We start from the raw sequence: 19,959 nt of genomic DNA, 5'->3' as shown, positions 1-19,959 counted from the left end.
ATAATTAAAGCGAAAAGATCAAAATTGGTTGGTCTGACTATAAAGATAGCCGACGCGCTAACTCTACGCACACAGCTACGCAACGGCTCTGTGTGAGTGAATTTTGCGAAGAATTACCTATAGTTGACTTCACGCGCGGCACGTAAACGCTCTTAAAACGTTTCGAGTTGATTTAAAACAGGGATGCTGTAAAATGATGCAGAGTTAAAACGCAATAATAAATTGAAGTATGACCCTTTATTAGGTACTTCGAGACTAGTATCACCATAAATGTCTACAACTTAAAAGGATAAAAAATAAAATTTCCAGGTAACAATAAGTATTTACATTTATATAAGTTACAAATTTACCCCTTTATTCATAGATGTTTTTTTTATCTAAAGACGGAGCATTGCTGTAATAACAAGTCTGTTTCTCAGTGCTGACGGCATGGCAGACTTCGCAGTGCGTAAACATAGATAGGGCCGTTGTGATTGGCTATAATTGAGATACAACTTTAATCTATTTGGTTGTCAGATAAACAAAGCTGAACAGCAAGGTGTCAGATAAACAAAGCTGAGAAACAGACTTGTTATCACAGCAAAGCTCCGTCCTTAGATAAATAACGTCTTTGAATAAGGGGGTTAATGAGTAGTAGGTACCTGTACCTAAGTACTACTTACTATGGTTATAATAATTTAAATAAAATAATTTAGGAATAATGTCACCTTATGTTTAGTATAAAATGGGAATATTTATTATCCACGATCTTTGATCCCTTAGGTATATAGCATACCTACAATGACTAATAGTGTCAACCTGCATTTTTGTTCAAACATTTTAATTTCTTTTCAAATATTTGCTATTTGAATGAAAATACGTAACATTTTTATACAGCAGGTTCCACCTTTTCAAGAGGCTGATTGAATTTATTGATTTACATTTTTTTCAAAGATGTATGTTACCTATATTATGAAGATTAATCCCAATTATGAAAAAAAATATTCCTTTTTATCTTCACATGTATATATACACAAAAACAAGATAATTCGCAAAAATACAATATCCATATTTTTTTACTAATCTCTAATAGTTCTATTATGTATAGATAAAGAATGTTTTTATATAATTACGCTGATCTATTTTCTTCAAACGTTTTTGCCAATTCTCGCCTTGTAAGCACAAGTATCCTGTGACCCTTGCAGTCTAGTACTTCTTTAAAACACTTCTCCTTACAGCACTTCTTACAAAGTTGATACACGCATTTCCCTCCCTAGAAATAATACATTATAATTAGTTACGGAACCAAAGTAGGTATATAATTATTATACTTAATATAATTTTTAGTCTTGTTTTCATGTCTAAACAACTGTACTAATTTTGGTACAAACATATCTATGAGACCTTTGAAAAGGACATAGGCAATTTTTTTAAACATTCTTATAAACAGAAATTCACGAGGTCGAAGCCACGAGCAAAGTCTAGTACCTACTTAATGATATATTATATTTTGTATCACCAATTTGTATAAGCAAACTGTTTTACAAAGTACTTTATAAAAAAATTACAATATGAAAGAAAAAATGTGGTCACCAACCACGACTGCAGCAACCTCTGTTCGCTCTCTCGTGTTAGACATACTAATGAGCAATAAATTTGTCTACTTACAAAAACATGTCAATTTCAAAGGTGGTAGAGAAGCAATGTTCAGATAATTTTTAATAATGTTATATTACTTATGCACACAGATATAAATGAATGTTTAATATTTAGGATACTTCCCCTCCAGGCCCCAGTACTTTCAACTCTGTAAATAAAATGAAAATGCAAACACTAACAAGGGGATTACGGCAAGCGTCACTGACACACGATTCTTGACCTCTTGTATGTTGTTGTGAATCAGGCTTTATTGGCCTTCTCATAATTCGCTTTAATTTCTTCATTTTTTTTCGTGATAAGACAACACCTTCAGAATCTTCATGGATCCTCTTGTTCTCATTATTTTGCTAAAAAAATTATAAATGGATAAAATAAAATACAAAAGTATTGTTTATGCTTAGAAGCTTAGAAACTTTAGTTAGGTACGTACCTGCTTCTTACTCAATTCTTCCATTTTATTTTTATGTTGTTCTGGTGACATTCTAACATATGGCTGACATATCCACGGAGGTAAAATGAGATTATACCCATTAGAATACATGTTTTCACCATCTTCAAAGTGTACTTTGCCATGATGGTATGGTAAATATTTGTCACGTATATTCATACTAACTTGTCTAAAATCACTTAAGTTTTGGGCAGTGGCTAGTAAATGTCTGTCATCAAAGTTGTCTTCTATAGTAAATCTAAAATAAAATATCACAAGTATAGTAAATGCATAGAGCAATTTTGTAACAAAATATCTTTTTGTATAGAGCAAATGGTCGAAAATATTTGTTGCCTAAAGGACATGCTGGCAATAATCAGTCAGCTATGCTATCCAATTCGGTTTTTTTATAGCTTATTTTTTTAAATATGTGTTTTGAGAGCCCTTTAAGTACTTTTTATAGTATATAACGTAAGCATACAACTGGATATTTGAAAATTTATTTTATTTAAAATATAAATTATAAATAAAATAAATAAATAAAATACTTTATTTATCACGTAGGCGAACAAAGTTGCACTTATGATACGTCAAAACAAAGAATAAGAATAATTATTATTTCTAAACAACTATTAAAATCACTTATATAACTATGGAGATTTTAAATTAGGGATAAAGTTTATACAAAAGACTAGGTACAAAAGTACGAAGTAACCAGCTCGGGCTGGCAAGTAGGGTGAAATAGAAGGGTAACTCGTCGCGATCCTCACCGGTGAGGACATGAGCCCTAGCCTAGCTAACCTACCAGCCTTTCACTAGCTACCTAAGTGATGACTACCCTAAGAAGAAAGGCAGAAAGAAACTCCGGGCTTTCTTTTTTGTCATCAATTGTTCAGTACTTCTTTTGTAATTTTTTTTCCAAGTCTTTCTTGTACATAGTCACAATAGTTATATAAGCTAATGCACGCACATCACCGTTAACATGGGATAAGATAAAATCCAATCGACTAAACCTGGAGCGGCATAAAAATAAAATTAGCGATAGCAAATAAAAGAGAACATAGATTCATACTTAAATAACGGCGTACAGCGTGCATTCGCCTACATTTACAATCATAGTTTTCAATCATGAGAAAAGAAAAAAAAATAGTGATATTGAACAGGCAAACACAACATGATCGGGTGGTCGTCTTTCAAAAATTACATTTCATTAAGATATGAATTGTCTTTGTTTATACATATAAGCCAATTTAAATAAGTAATAATTAAATATTCTCATGTACCTTGATTTATCATAAGTACAACTATGTTCACCTACATGATGAATAAAGCACTTTATTTTCTTATTTTTTTTTGGCTTCATAACTTAATAGTTACATTAAATACCTGTTCCTCTGGAAAACCCTTCAACTGTTAAATTAGTCCATCGAATTATAAACTCAACTATATGTACTTTATTTAACTTACATTTTATGGAACATTTTAAACATATGTCCTCGAATATAAGATGACGGGCATGGATATTTTTCAACTAAATCTAAATACTCATCTGCCATCTCCCACACCAAGGGATTAATGCCTTCAAATATTGCCGGATTTGTAAGAGTACCCTCGGCACTCATGACACCATTCACATTTGTGAATTCCAAACATCTGTACACATCTTCTAAACATTGAATATTGCCATTTGCGAACATTGGTATCGATATTGCCTCTCTGAAATTGGATTTATTTAAGTCAATCCTAAACACAGTGGAAACCGTTTATAGCGACATCGAAGGGATCACCGAATCTGGACGCTATATCGGATAGTCGTTATAAACGATACGCTTTTTATGTGCATTTATTAAAGAGACTTTACTATTTAGTTGTTATAACCGGTGCGTCGCTGTAACCTAAGTTGTTATAACCAGTTTCAACTATAAATATGTATTTAAAAAAAAGTAATGATACATTTATATTATATGTCAATAATCATACTATAATCTGCAATAATATCAATTCACTTAATTAGTATATGGCCCTAAGTTTATCATTACCTTACAGCTTTAATATGTTTCCAACTGGCAATGCCAGTTAAAGGTCCTTTTTGTTCCCTTGTTCTGCCATGTACTGTAAGAAGCTTACATCCTGCATTTTGCAGCATAAGTGCATATTTCACTGTTTTCTCAATACTTTCAAATATTCTGACTTTGCAAGTAATAGGTACTGAAACTGCTTTTGTCATGGTTTGTACTGAAACAATTAATTATTGCTTAGTTTTGCAGCTATTAAACACTTATTAATTCAATATTTATTTAAAAGCATTAGTGAACAAACATATTTTTAAAAGCAAAGATCATTTTTTTCTTTTGTAAAGAAAAGGAAAGACACAATTACAAACATTATTATAATAATTAAATAGTTTTTTAACTAATACAATTCAACATAATGGCAATAGTGGAACAAGAATGTTCTGATAGTCATAAAGCATAAATATAAATTAAGAATAACCAACTATTTCTAAATTGTCTATTGCAAGTAAACAATAATTCATTGTCTTTGTTCTTATCCAAATATTATAGATTTAAAATAATAATTACAATGGGCCAAAAATCTATACGGGGCAGCCAGGACAACAATAAAAATAGTTCTTATTTAATTAGGAAACTTAAATAAAATTACATCAATACTTTAAGTAACTCATCAACAGTTAAAAGTAAATATAGTGTCTATGTTTATTTGCCGATAACAGACTGTTGTTTAATTCTTACCTATATTAGATAATAAATCCCATTCATCTTGTAGATATGATCCATATCTACCTCTTTTAGCAATTATCTGGGGACATCCAAGGTTGATATCTATTGCATCACAATCATTTTCCACATATTTAGCAGCTGCAGCCATCACCTCCGGATTATTGCCACAAAACTGTTGAAATAAGTTCAGAATAATATTAATGTTTTTGTTACAAGAATATTATACCTTTGTTTTCGATGACAAACAGACAACAAGCCAGAAGTGTGTAGTAGGGATGTTGTGGATGCAGAATTTATAAATCCTCTAATGTAGATTTCTTTCCAGCCACATCTGCAGATGCGGATGTTGGGCCTTTTTAAGAGATAAAGGATCTACATTGGAGATTTCCTAGTTTAAAATCACGTAGAGCTCAAATGAATTGCTTTAACCACTCCAAAGAGGTATTAAATGTGCATGTAAACAAATAGCCAAACCATTCCATTGCTCTCGTTTTAATAACTTCTAATTAAATTGTATATTAGGAATGGATATTTTCCCAGAATCTGAGTAACAGACAGAACCCAGTTATAATTATCTAAGAATATATAATCCATTGTAATCGTATAGATACAAAAGCACACAATAATATAGTAACCTGAACAATAAGTGGGCGATCTTCATCACATGTAACAAAGTTATCTTTCCTATACTTGGGATCTTTAGTGAAAACATTGCTATGAAACATCGGCGTATAGCATAGTTGCGCACCATGTCGACGACATAAAAGCCTCCAAGCAATTTCACTAGCATCAACCATAGGCGCCACCACGAATTTTGGCCTACCAATTAATTCATACCACTCAGAAGACATTCTAAACGATAAAATACACGAAAAATACACACAAACTTTGGTGCGTCGGAGCAAAGAGAATTATAATACAAATTGGAGTCAGAATTTTGGTTAGACCCACAAAGATAAATACAACAAGTATTAAATGACGACACAGATATCTACGAAGAGAATTATAATAGAAGTATAAAATATAAGTCAGAGACAGAATACGCCACACACTCCGACCACCGACTACACGAGACTGTGACACATGTCATTTGTCAAGAATCAAAAGTCTTTTTTTTTTTTTGGTTTGATTTACTCCTTAAGGAGAAGGCAAAGGCTCTCAGCCATGCAGCCTAGTCTGTCTTATACTCCTTTATTACAATTTAAAGGCCGGAGCCATATCTGTAATATTCTTGAATTACAAGACGAAAGTCATGTTTTCAACGTTCCCAATTATAAGTCTGAAGCCATGTCTGAAATATTCTCAATTATAGGGCCGAAGCCATATCTGATATAGTCACAATTCTAAGGCCGAGGCCATGTCTGAAATAGTCTCAATTATAAGGCCGAAGCCATGTCTGCAATATTCTCAATTATAAGGCCGAAGCCATGTCTGTAATAGTCTCAATTATAAGGCCGAAGCCATGTCTGAAATATTCTCAATTATAAGGCCGAAGCCATGTCTGAAATATCAAAAGTCAAATAAAATATCACTGATCGAGATGTAATGAATGTGCCTTTTTAGGCCAGGATTATACATCCGTTTTTTCCGTTTCTGAATTCATTTTTCATCCAGTTGGAAAGTGGCAACACTTCGGAAAAGAGGTATAGGCAACGTGACCATTTTTTTTGCGTCTAAAAACGGGACATCGGTTTATTTACGTCCAGTATAGGTTCTCAATAGAGACTTTCCCGCCCTCACACCCACCACTACAACTCCTGTAAGCCACGATCAGCAGTGGCACGCATTTTATGACACCGAGCAGTGAAGCTCGGCGAGTCTCAGGGAAAACTATTATGTCATTATCCCGCAACGAAATTAATCAAATAGAAAGATAGGGAGGAGTTGGAAATATTAATTGTCCACTTCCCTCCAGAGCAATGCGGGTGACAAAATCATGATGTAAGGAGGCGATTTAACCTCAAGGATAGGGACGTTTACAACTAGATAAGCTAGTTATAAAGTACCACGGATAAAATTAAATGAAAGGGTCCTATCTCATGAGCTGTTAGATTTGATTACAATAGGCATGGCAAAAACGCCGGAAAGCACGGAAATTCCGTCTAGTCTCAACAAGGTCCATGTAGTATACAACCCCAGATGTTATTTGCATACTGTTTAACATGATGTTGCGCTCTTCATGCCAGAGACCACACTCCCAAAGTACGTGATGAGCAGATTGTTCAACCTCGTAACCAGGTGTAAAGCATGGGCACGCAGGAGAATCAACCAGCCTAAATGAGAACAGTTTACTCTTAAAATTACCATGGCCGGTAAGAAATTGCGATACACAGTAATCTATTTCTAGCCAAGTTTTAATTAGGCGATCGCGAACGTACGGAAAGTATTTATATAAATGACGCCCTTTCGAAGACGAGTCCCACCTACATTGCCATTCATTTAATAACTCGTTGTGTACATCAGTGTGCGGTTTAAATAGTCTATCGATTCTTAAGACCTCGCGAGACGTAAGAAACTTTTTATCCATATCCTCTTTGGTTGAGTAATACATAGCGGCGCGACGCTGTACCTCCAAATCGACAGGGAGTACACCCGCGAGGACAGACAAAGCTTCTGTACTAACAGTTCTATACGCCTTGCACAAGAATATCAACGCCAATCGTTGACTCTGGAGCAGTTTCCTGCGCACAGCACCGATAGTTGCCCTATCGGCCCATACAGGTGATCCGTATGTAATGCAAGCTAAGTAAGTCGCTCCATAGATGATTTTGAGCGTAGTGAAAGACAGTCCCCACGTAGAGGTCGATATCCTTGTCAAGGCGTAAAAGTTACGTTTTGATTTTTCCCCGACGTTTTTATATGCTCTAGAAAGGAAAAATTTCGTTCTAAAATCAAACCTAAATAACAAACTGATTCTTTCCTTATTACAACAATATTATTAAATTTTATTCGCGGCGGTGATTTTAATATACCTTTTAAAAGCAGTTGGAACGTTTTGTGAGGTGCGAATGTAAGGCGATTTCTTTCACCCCATTCAGATATTAATTGTAAACACGTATCCGCCAAACATTCAAGCCCCGATCTACTATTAGATTCTATTAGTAAGAGGCCGTCATCCGCATATCCGGTTAAAGTGCATCCTACAGGTAAGGGAATTGAAAGAAAATCATCGAAGCTCAAATTCCATAAATAAGGACCTACAACTGAGCCTTGTGGACATCCCATGGACCCATACTCAGCGACTTCGACACGACATAGGTTCTCAATAGTAAAAAACACAACAAATGTTTTTTAGAAAGTTTGTACTTCGGCGGTCGAGCGATTCACAGATGAAAATTCGGAAATCGCATTTTCCCGAACAACTATAAATATAAAATTAAGAAGCAAAACTTGATCTAAATACAAACTTTGATACAAATCCGTTTAGCTGTTACTGCGTTTATTTCTGACAAACATCCAAACATACAAACGTCCTAACATCCAAACTTTTGCACAAACTTTCGCATTTATAATATTATTAAAATAAGATAAGATTAGAATAAATGTTCAGTAATATTTTTTTTTGTCTGAAGTACAAATTTGTTTCAATACAGCTGTTGACGATTTTAAGTAACAATAAAACTATTGGCACTTTTTTTTATATTGACTTTAGTTATCAACATCGCTTTCAGAACCGGAATCTCTTACTGACTTTTTTCAGATGTCCACATTTTATTCATTAAAGAAAAGATTCGTAGGCGTTGTAGTCAAGTAGCAGCCCGATCGTCTCTTAAATTTTCGCTCAGTTTCGAAAAACGGGACAATTTTGTGTCCCCGAGTTTTTCGTGGGGACAACGAGACAGGTTACCGAAAAAAGGGACGGTCCCGTTCAAAACGGGACGTCTGGTCACGTTAGGTATTGGGCAAGCATCCGTTTTTCAGATTCTAAATTCAGAGCGCTTCCTGATGTATAAGTCTGGCCAAAGGGCTATTTTTTTCTACCAAAGACAACATAACCAGTAACCACTGCATATGTTAAGGTCAAAGAGAATTACCATATAATATATGGAAATCGTTGATGAATTGTTACATTAAAAGAATACAGAGAATTGTTTATCTATTGGTTTCTAATTCTCACAAGTTTTCAATTTCTCGTTGTCAAAGATCTACTTTGCAGTACAGGGCACTGTAGAAGGTTATCATTTTGGAAACTACAAACGATGAAAAAAGTTTTTAAAACAAATTAATTTAAATTTACCGATATGGCTCACGATATTTTGGTAAGCTGTTTAAAATGAACATTTCAAAAAATGGTGTGAAGCCTGCAATTTTTGTTCAGATGTTTACTCTTCGTTGTACTGTTACATTAAGCAATTATATGTATTTTACGACAACTTACTAAACTAAAGCTTCTTTCTTTCAGAGTCAATTCTATACTAGTCTCAACTTACCGTTACAAGAAAAGTTGATTGAACTAACTCGTATTATAGACCACACAGGTCCAAACAAAGATCTTCAGGCATTGTTCCCCCAGCTTATAAGCAATGTGTTTTCCTCACCATTCAGTAGTGGATGGGGGCTTCGTACGATCACGTGTGATGTTAATAAATATGAGTATGAAGCATTAATAAGTTTTTTAGAACCTCAAGGACCAATGTTCCGGCTGTGCTATAAGCTGCTGTCTGATCCGTCACTCAGATACAATTTACCATTGAATGTTTTACCAGTAAGTATTTTAGGTCAATGATATTATTTACTTATAAAATTTAATCTGTAAAGTAATGCTAGTTAAATATCAGAACTGCTTAAAAATAGTTAAAATCTTTTGTTATTCTGTGGGACAACTGAATGTACTGTAATCACAAAAAAAAAGTCCTACATAAGCTACTACCTAGTCCAATAATTCTGCAAAATAAAAAATTATATAATAATACATGCATAACTGCATCTAATGGTGGTAGAATGTTTGTAACAACTCATATAGAGACTACTATACAGAATATGAAATACCCATCACAATGATCTACATAATTGTGTTTAGTTTTTACATAAATCATTCATAAGTAGCCTGTGAGATGTCACTTTTTGAAAACTGGTGATTGTTCCGTATTGTCTAAATACAGTCCAGACCAGTTATAACAATATTGAAGGAACCACTTAACCTGGAAGCTATATGCAATAATTGTTACAAGCAATACATACTTTGATATATAGTGGTAAAAAGAAATCTGCATGGGACTGGTTTGTAAACAATATGACAATAAAATCAATTACAAAAAGCATATTGTAAATAAGCATTACACCCTCATCAGTCTTTACTACATGTAATGTATTAATATGGCAGAGTTAATAATTCAATAAATTCTTTCTGATGCCATTATGGTATTTTACAACATCTTATTATGATTAAAATATTTTTTTAAATTAGTGAAAATATATGACAATGTGTTACTATAGTTGATAAATTCCAAAGATACTGCTTGCTTAACCCATATCTTGCTTAATGTTGCTTACAATGTCGTTGTAACCATTGGTATCTTTACCTAGGTATTTATATTGATATTAAGAGGGGACTTTGCCACTCAGCTGTTATAACCAGTTTTTGATATAATATTATTTTATGATTTCAGTTGGATTTACAAATGACACTTGAGAGAGGACCATGTCCACAATTTTATGCAGATATTTTGTCTATTGATTCGCAGACTATGAATGTGGTAGCATTAGCTCTGAGTATCCTTTTCAAAAGAATCTTACTACATATAAAATTTCATTCCTCACTGATAAATTGAATATGCAATTACGAAAAGGGCAAATTTCATAAATATTAAATATCTAGAAATGTATATAATAACAAAATTTCTGTTATTTTGATTGCTTATTGAACTCAAATTTAAACCCAAGTATAAAGTAAGAAAAAAATTACACTACTTCAGGAAATAATTAGGTTTTTCCATTTCCTGAACTTTTACATTTTCAGACATGTGTCCTTTTCGAAATTGCTTATACAATTACTTCAGCCATAATGCAAAAATATTGATGTCAATAAAAGTAGTAATAATATACTTATGGAAGCTAAAGTTTCATATACAGATTCTGTAAATATAATGGTAGAAATATATTTGGTTTATCAATGCAAACAATTTACAAGAAATATATTGTTGTGATATGCTTTTAGTTTGATATATCTTTTACTATATGTTTTTGATACCACAATAAAGAAGAAGAAAGAAGATAATACACAATAACATATGCACTTACATTATCACTTATCTTTGCTAACATTTTATTAAAAATTATTGATTTTCATTCACATACCAAAGAAACTTTCTTTGATCTATATTCTATTTTAATGTAGTTTTAACAGTTAGCACAACATATTTATCCATGCATGTCCAAAATCAATTTGATTTAGTTTTTATTATCTGAACTTTCTCTGATGTTGCATCTCCTTTGGCAGACCTTATCTTGGGAATTTTTGAAAAATACCAAACACAAAGTGTTGCTTGATCTGGAAATTGTACCCAAGGCCTCCTAGTTCAATCCTTATGTACTTTGTCGCTAGCCTAAAGGAGTGATTGATTTATTTAAACTCTTTATTGGACATCGTAATGGAAAGTAAATATACAACATATATAATTAAATAACAGTACAAATGGTGGTCATATAGCTATGGGAGTGAGCTATAATCTAAAAATACTGTGTGTATAATCTCTGTTTCTGGCCAAATACATAAATACAGTTAAATTATAGCATAATTTCTTTAACAAATTTATTAGATCCATTTGATTATTACATATTCCATTTTGCACTGCACCTAATAAGCAACAGCCAAAACAAGAGTTCATGGGAGAGTTGGAACAGTGTGTATTTTGCCTTGGCCTGTGATTATTTAATGCATTTTTTACCAACGGATCCTAACATACCAGTATTGCCACATATACCAAATTACACTGGCAAAGTACCAATTGCTGCACCGTTACAAACCGCCAATAGGTAGGTAGTCTATAGTCATGCACATGATAGCTGTAATTTTCCCTTGTAATGAGCACATAAACCAGGAGTAGGATGATCTTCACAATATCATGAATATTTTATGGGGACTTGTTACCACTCACTGGGATATGAAAACGTTACTACTTCTTTAATTATAATAAAACTATTTTAAATTGCAATCTTTTTATAATACTTGGTCTTTTCAGACCTCTACACTCTCCTTCTTTACTGCTTCTACCAGATTTAACTGGCTCAAGTATAAACAATCAACACACATCACAAGCCCAATCCCGGAATGAAATCTGGAGATCAGAAACAGTTATGCAGGCCTTCATTGATATTTGGATGAGTGTTGAACAGATTGGGACCAGTAACATAGAGGTAATACTATATTAAATTTTAAATTGGGTATTTTACTAAAAAAGTTAATCCTAAGTATGCGTATAATTTGCAAGTTTCTTTTAATATATTTATTTATATTATTTTCAGATGTATAAAAGAAGTTGCCCAGTTAACGTTTCTAGCCCTGAAAGAGTTCGAACTGTGCGTGTCCTCGTTAAACATTTACACTCATTTCCAGTAAAAGATATAACTGACTCAACATTCCGCTCGTCATCCTTACGAAAATATGCACGACAAAAAATGTGTGCGCGCGCTTATTATTATTTAAAGCATTTAGTCACCACTTGGCCTTTAGATGCATCCTTCAGGCTTGTAATGGAGCTATGGTTAAGTCTTATTCAGCCTTGGAGATATGTCAATAGGGGGATCAGTCTAAGCAGGTAATAATAAAATGTGGTAGAACAAAATAAATTAACATATTTTGTGTGAAAAAAGCTTTCATTATACTACAATAAATACATTTAAACTTGAGAAAGTATGTTTGAGCTGCTTTACATGCTGGAAAATGTTATTTTCATATTGTGGAACCAAAATATTCACTTTGTAGTTCTGTCAATATTTTTTCTTAATTTCAGATTCCCTGGAATTGAAAACAACATAGAAGAAAATAACACAAATAACCTGGATGCTAGTTACACTCAATTTATTGCAGAAAATTTTCCATCATATACATGTATATTTCAATTGGTTATACCCCGTTTTATGAGACTCGATATAACAGCATATAAAAATGCTGCCATGCTCTTTAGACTGGGAAAGGTAATAATCAGCTTTGTTACCTATTTGATTTGGTCACGCCATTACTTGAGAACAACTTAATCAATTTCATTAATTTTTTTAAAGAATTTCCTATAGTTTGTAGAAGGTTCTTATAGAAAGAAAAAAAAATATGAAAATTGTTCAGAAAACGAAAAAAAAGTAAGAACTGGTTTAACTTCGCGCGTTTGATGAATGTCAATTTAGCAGACAGTTGTTAATTAATTTTTGGATAAATAATATAATTCTACTGTGTCGGCAAATCACTGAAATAAACGTTATTTTTTTGTGATTTCCCAAATAGGTGGCGCTGTACATTGATTCTAGGATTATATCTCTGTTTTAAGGCAAGACAACGTCTGTCGGGGTCGCTAGAAGTAAAGAAAAACAACTATAGGGCGTATAACTGCCACTAAATCATTAAGTAACTCAAAACAAAGATTAAAGCTTTCTTGGCGCGCTAAGTGGTTCGCGCCGATATGCGAACCGTTTTACATATCGCCTCGTTTTCCTGCTCCACCAGTGGCAAGCCACGTAGCGAGTCGGGTACGCGTCGTCGGTCCGTTGCTGCCTCCCGCCACACGCACACGCGCATCGTTCAAGTTCCTGCGCCAAATCTATACTATTATATAAAGCTGAAGAGATTGTTTGTTTGTTTGTTTGTTTGAACGTGGTAATTTCAGGAACTACTGGTTCAAACTGAAAAATTATTTTTGTGTTGGATAGCCCTTTGTTCGTGGAGTGCTATAGGCTATATATCATCATGCTATGACCAATAGGAGCGGAGCAGTAATGGCTAATCTCAGGAACTATCGGTTCGAACTGAAAAAATATTTTTGTGTTAGATAGCTCTTTCTTCGTGGAGTGCTTTAGGCTATATATCATCATGCTATGACCAATAGGAGCGGAGCAGTAATGGCTTATCTTAGGAACTACCGGTTCGAACTGAGAAATTCTTTTAGTGTTGGATAGCTCTTTGTTCTTGGAGTGCTATAGGCTATATATCATCACGCTATGACCAATAGGAGCGGAGCAGTAATGAAACATGTTGCAAAAACGGGGAAAATTTATTATTTTTGAGAGCTTCCATTGCGTGCGCTACGTAAACGGTTAAAGTTATGCAACAATGATGTATGACGGGATTGTTCCTCTTAAAAAGTTCTACAAAAATATATTATAAAACAAAGTCCCCCGCTGCATCCGTTTGCCTGAACGTGTTAACTCAAAAACTACCCAACGTATTAAGATGAAATATGGTATGGAGACAGTTTGAGACCCTGGGAAGAACATAGACTCCCGGGAAAATATATAGCGTGACTTTTATAACGGAATACTTTATCCCGAAAAACTTTAAAACGCGGGCGGAGCCGCGGGCAAAAGCTAGTCGCTCATAAAACGAGAATAATATATTATCTTTTTACTTTTAATTCTTCATGGAGCTGTTTGTAATCATAATTGTGTGTCACATGACATCAAACGTCTGTCGTCATCACGCGTGTTCTTTAATTTAACTCGTCCCCAACCCACAAGGAAAACCTGTTATAGTGTTCCTTTTCTGCAACCGGGATCCATTGTCATTGATTTAACTAATAGTCATTTTACAATAATGAACATTTTTTTTTTTCATTAACAGGTATTTTCTCAGCAACATTTAGTTCCTATTCTACGCAATTTAGAACAAGCTATCATTGATAGTGGCAACACGCTATCACAATCTCTGGACTCCAGTTTTTATCCATCTTCACATGATCACAGGTATTCAACGCACTTCTCATTTAAATATGTAATTTATAATTAATAATAACTGATACTATTTAAAAAGAACTTGGCTTTGTTTACAGTTATACATATAATGGTGTTGCGCTTCACAAATGGGTGGCGATTGCAAAACAAGCTATATCAGAACTAAATCTATCAGCAAATTTTGAATACGAACCAGTGTGGAGTGATAACACTCGGCCTTTTATCATGGAACTTATCAAAAGAATAATCTCTTCCAAAGTTTTGGCTGAAAAAAATTTGGAAGAACTAAATAAGAAACTAAATACACATAATGAAGGTACCCGTTTTTTATTTAAAATATATACTACATTGATATATCACTAGGCTATGTCTTCTGAAAAAATGGACCACGAGCACCAAACCAGTATGGAACTTGAAACATTTATTATCAAATATTAGGTGTCCATTGGGATAAAATAGAAATTACATTATAATCTAGAACTATGATAATCCTTAGTGTATCTTTGTGCCAAATTTCATTGGAACTTCAACTGGTTTCTCCGTTTATTGTCAAGAAATATCCAGTACAATTTTTTCACTGTAAATGGCATTTATAATAAGTATTAGTAAGATCCCATCATTTATTTTTAAACAAAGGATTTAGAAGCCATTAAAAATAGATGAAAACCTTTAATATAAAATGACAAAAATGAGGCAATATTATGACTAATGTCACTAGGCATTATAATAAGGGGGCAACCGGTTACCACGAAGAGTGGGCGCAGACAGCGGGATCGGATGCGATGACGCCGCGTTTTCTGCATTGCTATACCCAGCAGCATAACTGCATCCGAGCAGACCTGTATTTTAGTAACTCTGTCACTAGATTTTGTGAATTTTGGCTGTTTATAACGACCTTTTAGATTTACTGACAAAATAATCTGGTGAATTTTAGTTACTTTTCATGATCAAATATATATAATATTGATGCAATTTGTAATGATAATAATATATTTGTCATTAGTCCTAAAAGTTAGGTTATAAAATTACCCCTTATTCATAGACGTTTTCTATCTAAGGACGGACCATTGCTGTGAAAACAAGTCTGTTTCTCAGTGCTGACGACATGGCAGCTTTCGCAGTGCGTAAACATAGATAGGGCCGATGTGATTCGCTAATATTGAGATACAACTTGAATCTAGTTGGCTGTCAGACAAACAAAGCTGAACGAACAGCAAGCCGTCAGATAAACAAAACTGAGAAAAAGACTTGTTATCACAGCAATGCTCCGTCCTTAGATAAATAACATCTATGAATAAGGGGGTTAGACTTAAGTACCTAGGTATTTTTTGTACAGGTCATAAAGATATAGTACTTAATAAAATGAGTAATATCTACATTAGCCTTTTAATACGATAACTGACAATTAATAAAAAATACTTGAAACTTATGGAACAGGCCTAACGGCCTGTATTTTGTTTAATATATTTGTATTTTATTTAATACTAGCTTTTGCTTGCGGCTCCGCCCGCATGAGAATGATTTCCTGGGATAAAGTTTTCGGGATAAAAGCTCCGCTATACATTTCTATGGGTTCGATAGTAGCTTATATCTTTCCTAGGGTCTCAAACTATCTCCGTACCAAATTCATCAAAATCCGTTTTGTAGTTTTTGAGCTTATCATATTCAGGCAGGCTGACGGATGCGGCAGGGGCATGTTTTGTATTATACTCAACCAAAATTAATTTAACTAAAATATGTGCGAGACACTCCTACCCGCCCGAAGTCACCCATTACCCGCGGCAGCCGCCATGACTTGTGACGCCTCCTGTACTTTCCTATCTTACCCCGGATCCATACTCTAGTAGGGAAAAGTGAGGCGATCCGAGTGTGAGAGTGTGGATGGCGCCCTCGCCTTTTCTAATTTTCATTCGCAGTTATTCGCAGATGTTATAGACAATAGGGGACCGGCCTATGCTTGATTTTGTACATTATTCTATATGTAATGGCTTTTAATACGAAAAAGAAGCACGTCTGCGAAAACAGCATAAAAATTGGTTAAAAAATGAGCGATTAATTCATATTTAAAATATTGTAACGTGCAGAAGTGGGCACGATGGGGGGATATCGCTTCATCTCTTTCTTTCGCACGCGTCGTAATTCCCGATGACGTCACATGTGGATATTTTGTCTCTTTTCTGTTTCTTGTTAACTACCCCTTCCACCGAAATTCAAAGACTTATAACTTGTTGATTTTTTACCGGATTTTAATAATTCCTTTTGTGTTATAATTTATATAACGTAAATATTTGATAATAGTAAAGAACAAAAATGAGTCCGGTACCCTATTAAACTATTTTTTTGATTATACTTTTTTGGTGATGCGTTCCAATGTATTAATTAACATTTATATTTAGAAATCGTTCATTTTAACAAAAATAAAATTGTAAAGATCTTAAAAATAGGAGTCTTTAAAATATTACATTTTAAGAAGCCATATTGACGTAGCAAGATTTATTTTATTATTACCTAAGAAATTTCTCAATATTTCAACATTCTTCTTTGGCATATTTAGATCTTGCATTATTGTTTGCAATATTTTTTTATAATCCCATTTATTGTTATTTAGTTTACACACCAAACCGAACACATTCTCTTCACATATAATATATATAAAAAATCTGAGTGTCGAATATAACGATTATCGGATATAGCGACCAGATTAGGTGGGCCCTTCAACGTCGTTATAAATTGTTTTCCCTGTAGTTTTTAGATTCTTTTTAATTTTTCAGGTACATGGGCATCCATTAAACTTTGGCTCATGATAAATAATCAAAATGAAGATGATCGGATACTATTTGAAGAGTGTAAAAAGGTCCCGATATATCTAAAGGCCTCTGTTCATTATTTTTCAGTCGTATTTGGGGTAAGGCTAAAATATAACCTATATTTTTAGTAGACAATGTTTCTTTTTTAATCTTTATGATGTATATTATTTTACAGTTAAACGAGAATACTTTAATAACACCTGAACAAATTCTAGAAGATAATTCATTGGACCATTCATCCTTTGTCAATTCAACAAGTTTTCCACTTTCAATAACTAATAAGGTGAAACATACATTATCATGAAATAAACTATATTTTTTGTTTTACACAGATGTAACCGTTTTTTCATGTCCATTAATATATTTGCAGCTACGAAGTAAATCCACTAAAATAAGTTATATGGGTGATCCAGACTTGATGCCAATTACTTCCTATGAAAGTACAATTATAATAAGAATGTTATACCAAATAGCATTAAGATTAAATGAAGTGGTACGTATGAGATATTTAATTAATTAGTTATGAATTCATATGTGTTTAACTTTGTTATGTTAGTTTATATTATGTTTTTTTTAGTATGGTGACAAATTTTCCGTGCTCTGGAATAGACAAGACTTTTGGGGATATGTAGCTCGCGAAATCCTTCAGGCGCCGTGTGAAATACAAACATACATGAAGGATATAACAAACCATCAAACTATTGAAAGAAGAGAACTGCCCGCGAGATTGTCCCTCAGGCGATTTGGGTCACATGCATTTGTTTTGTGGGTAATCATAGGTTACATTGTATTTAAATTGTTTTCCCTTAGCGGGTTCTTTTATATATTTGTTTTATTTTCATTTTGGATGTTTCAAGTGCTAATTAAAGCCAGTTTAAAAAAAATAAAACTCTTGTAATATGTATTAATCATGAATAATTTTATACAATAAAAATATTTTTTCAAATACATTGCTTTACTATTAGACCTTAATTATGTATATGAGTACATTATAATATTAAATCCTTTCATACATTTAGACATACATACTTTAACACACACCTACACGTACGTATACGCGCGCGCACGCCCACACACACACACACATGCATGTATACGCACGTATATATAGATATACGTGGCTACAATGCCGCAGACAAACCTATATTTGTCTGTGGCATTGTAGCTTCCAAATAAATGGAACGATATTTAGGTATGTATTTCTCTTTACGACGAATATTTCATATAGTTACTTCTACAATTCCCAATAATTCAAAACAAGTACACAAAAGTGTGTTTTGGAATGTACAATTCAGAATATGCGCGTACTTGCTAGATCCAAAGTGGCCCTTTATTAAAGGTGCATAAAAATCTTGCTCGTCTGTGTTAGTTAAATTTAATTACACTATCAGTTTATTAGACCCTCGTAACCACACCCCGAGTTTAAGTTTCCCTGGATTCAATAAGCACGAGACTTAGGTCTTCATTGCACCCATCTATATTACTTATATACTAAAACTAGCTTTCGCCCGCGGCTCCGCCCGCGTTATAAAGTTTGTCGGGCTAAAGTTTTCCGTTATAAAAGTCACGCTATATATTTTCCCGGGAGCCTATGTTCTTCCCAGGGTCTCAAACTGTCTCCATACCAAATTTTATCCTAATACGTTGGGTAGTTTTTGAGTTTAACACGTTCGGGCAGACCGATGCAGCGGGGGACTTTTGTTTTATGATATAATTTTGTAGAACTTTTTAAGAGGAACAATCCCGTCATACATTATTGTTGCATAACTTTAACCGTTTACGCAGCGCACGCAACAGAAGCTCTCAAAACTAATAAATTGTCCCCATTTTTGCATCATGTTTCATTACTGCTCCGCTCCTATTGGTCATAGCGTGACGATATATAACCTATAGCACTCCAGGAACAAAGGTCTATCCAACACAAAAATATTTTTCAGTTCGAACCGGTAGTTCCTGAGATTAGCGATTACTGCTCCGCTCCTATTGGGCATAGCGTGATGATATAAGTATATAGCCTATAGCATTCCAGGAACAAAGGGCTATCCAACACAAAAAGAATTATTCAGTTCAAACTCCTAGTTTCTGAGATTAGCCATTACTGCTCCGCTCCTATTGGTCATAGCGTGATGATATATAGCCTATAGCACTTCACGAACAAAGGGCTATCCAATACAAAATGATTTTTTTTAGTTCGAACCGGTAGTTCCTGAGATTAGCCATTACTGCTCTGCTCCTATTGGGTATAGCGTGATGATATATAGCCTATAGCACTCCACGAATAAAAGGCTATCCAACGCAAAAAGATTTTTTCAGTTTGGACCGGTAGTTCCTGAGATTAACCATTACTGCTCCGCTCCTATCGGGTATAGCGTGATGATATATAGCCTATAGCACTCCACGAACAAAGGGCTATCCAACGCAAAAATAATTTTTCAGTTCGGACCGGTAGTTCCTGAGATTAGGCATTACT

At 33.9% G+C, this 19,959-nt stretch overlaps 2 protein-coding genes across 2 annotated transcripts; one reads left to right on the top strand and one right to left on the bottom strand.

Annotated features, from left to right (window-relative positions):
• Positions 1–987: 987 nt before the first annotated feature.
• On the bottom strand, positions 988–5,881 carry LOC115454433 (tRNA-dihydrouridine(16/17) synthase [NAD(P)(+)]-like). Its single transcript, XM_030183172.1, has 7 exons — positions 5,442–5,881; positions 4,819–4,978; positions 4,105–4,300; positions 3,533–3,781; positions 2,069–2,324; positions 1,818–1,985; positions 988–1,252 (listed from the first exon to the last, which is right to left on the bottom strand). The coding sequence occupies exons 1-7, from the start codon at positions 5,655–5,657 to the stop codon at positions 1,109–1,111; spliced, it is 1,389 nt and encodes a 462-aa protein (XP_030039032.1). The 5' UTR covers positions 5,658–5,881; the 3' UTR covers positions 988–1,108.
• Positions 5,882–8,768: 2,887 nt separating this feature from the next.
• On the top strand, positions 8,769–18,437 carry LOC115454317 (sphingomyelin phosphodiesterase 4). The gene is made up of 13 exons (XM_030183061.2): positions 8,769–9,065; positions 9,209–9,511; positions 10,416–10,518; positions 11,565–11,781; positions 11,988–12,162; positions 12,271–12,563; positions 12,759–12,942; positions 14,573–14,694; positions 14,781–14,998; positions 17,454–17,587; positions 17,665–17,772; positions 17,860–17,982; positions 18,067–18,437. Exons 1-13 carry the CDS (start codon positions 9,048–9,050, stop codon positions 18,385–18,387), a joined length of 2,319 nt encoding a protein of 772 aa, XP_030038921.1. The 5' UTR covers positions 8,769–9,047; the 3' UTR covers positions 18,388–18,437.
• The last annotated feature ends 1,522 nt before the right edge of the window (positions 18,438–19,959 follow it).

This window comes from Manduca sexta, chromosome 17, assembly GCF_014839805.1.
Source record: "Manduca sexta isolate Smith_Timp_Sample1 chromosome 17, JHU_Msex_v1.0, whole genome shotgun sequence".
NCBI classification, from domain to species: domain Eukaryota; kingdom Metazoa; phylum Arthropoda; class Insecta; order Lepidoptera; family Sphingidae; genus Manduca; species Manduca sexta.
Note: the sequence above shows the minus strand (reverse complement) of the source record. Positions and strands in the feature narration are given on the sequence as shown.

Coding starts and splice junctions, on each gene's coding strand:
- LOC115454317 (XM_030183061.2), top strand. Junction 12,564..12,758: donor AGGGGGATCAGTCTAAGCAG/GTAATAATAAAA, acceptor TCTTAATTTCAG/ATTCCCTGGAATTGAAAACA. Junction 14,999..17,453: donor ACTAAATACACATAATGAAG/GTACCCGTTTTT, acceptor TTAATTTTTCAG/GTACATGGGCATCCATTAAA.
- LOC115454433 (XM_030183172.1), bottom strand. CDS start 5,657: ATGTCTTCTGAGTGGTATGAATTAATTGGTAGGCCAAAATTCGTGGTG. Junction 2,325..3,532: donor TTTAAAATGTTCCATAAAAT/GTAAGTTAAATA, acceptor ATTTTATTTTAG/ATTTACTATAGAAGACAACT. Junction 1,253..1,817: donor ACGCTTGCCGTAATCCCCTT/GTTAGTGTTTGC, acceptor TATTATTTCTAG/GGAGGGAAATGCGTGTATCA.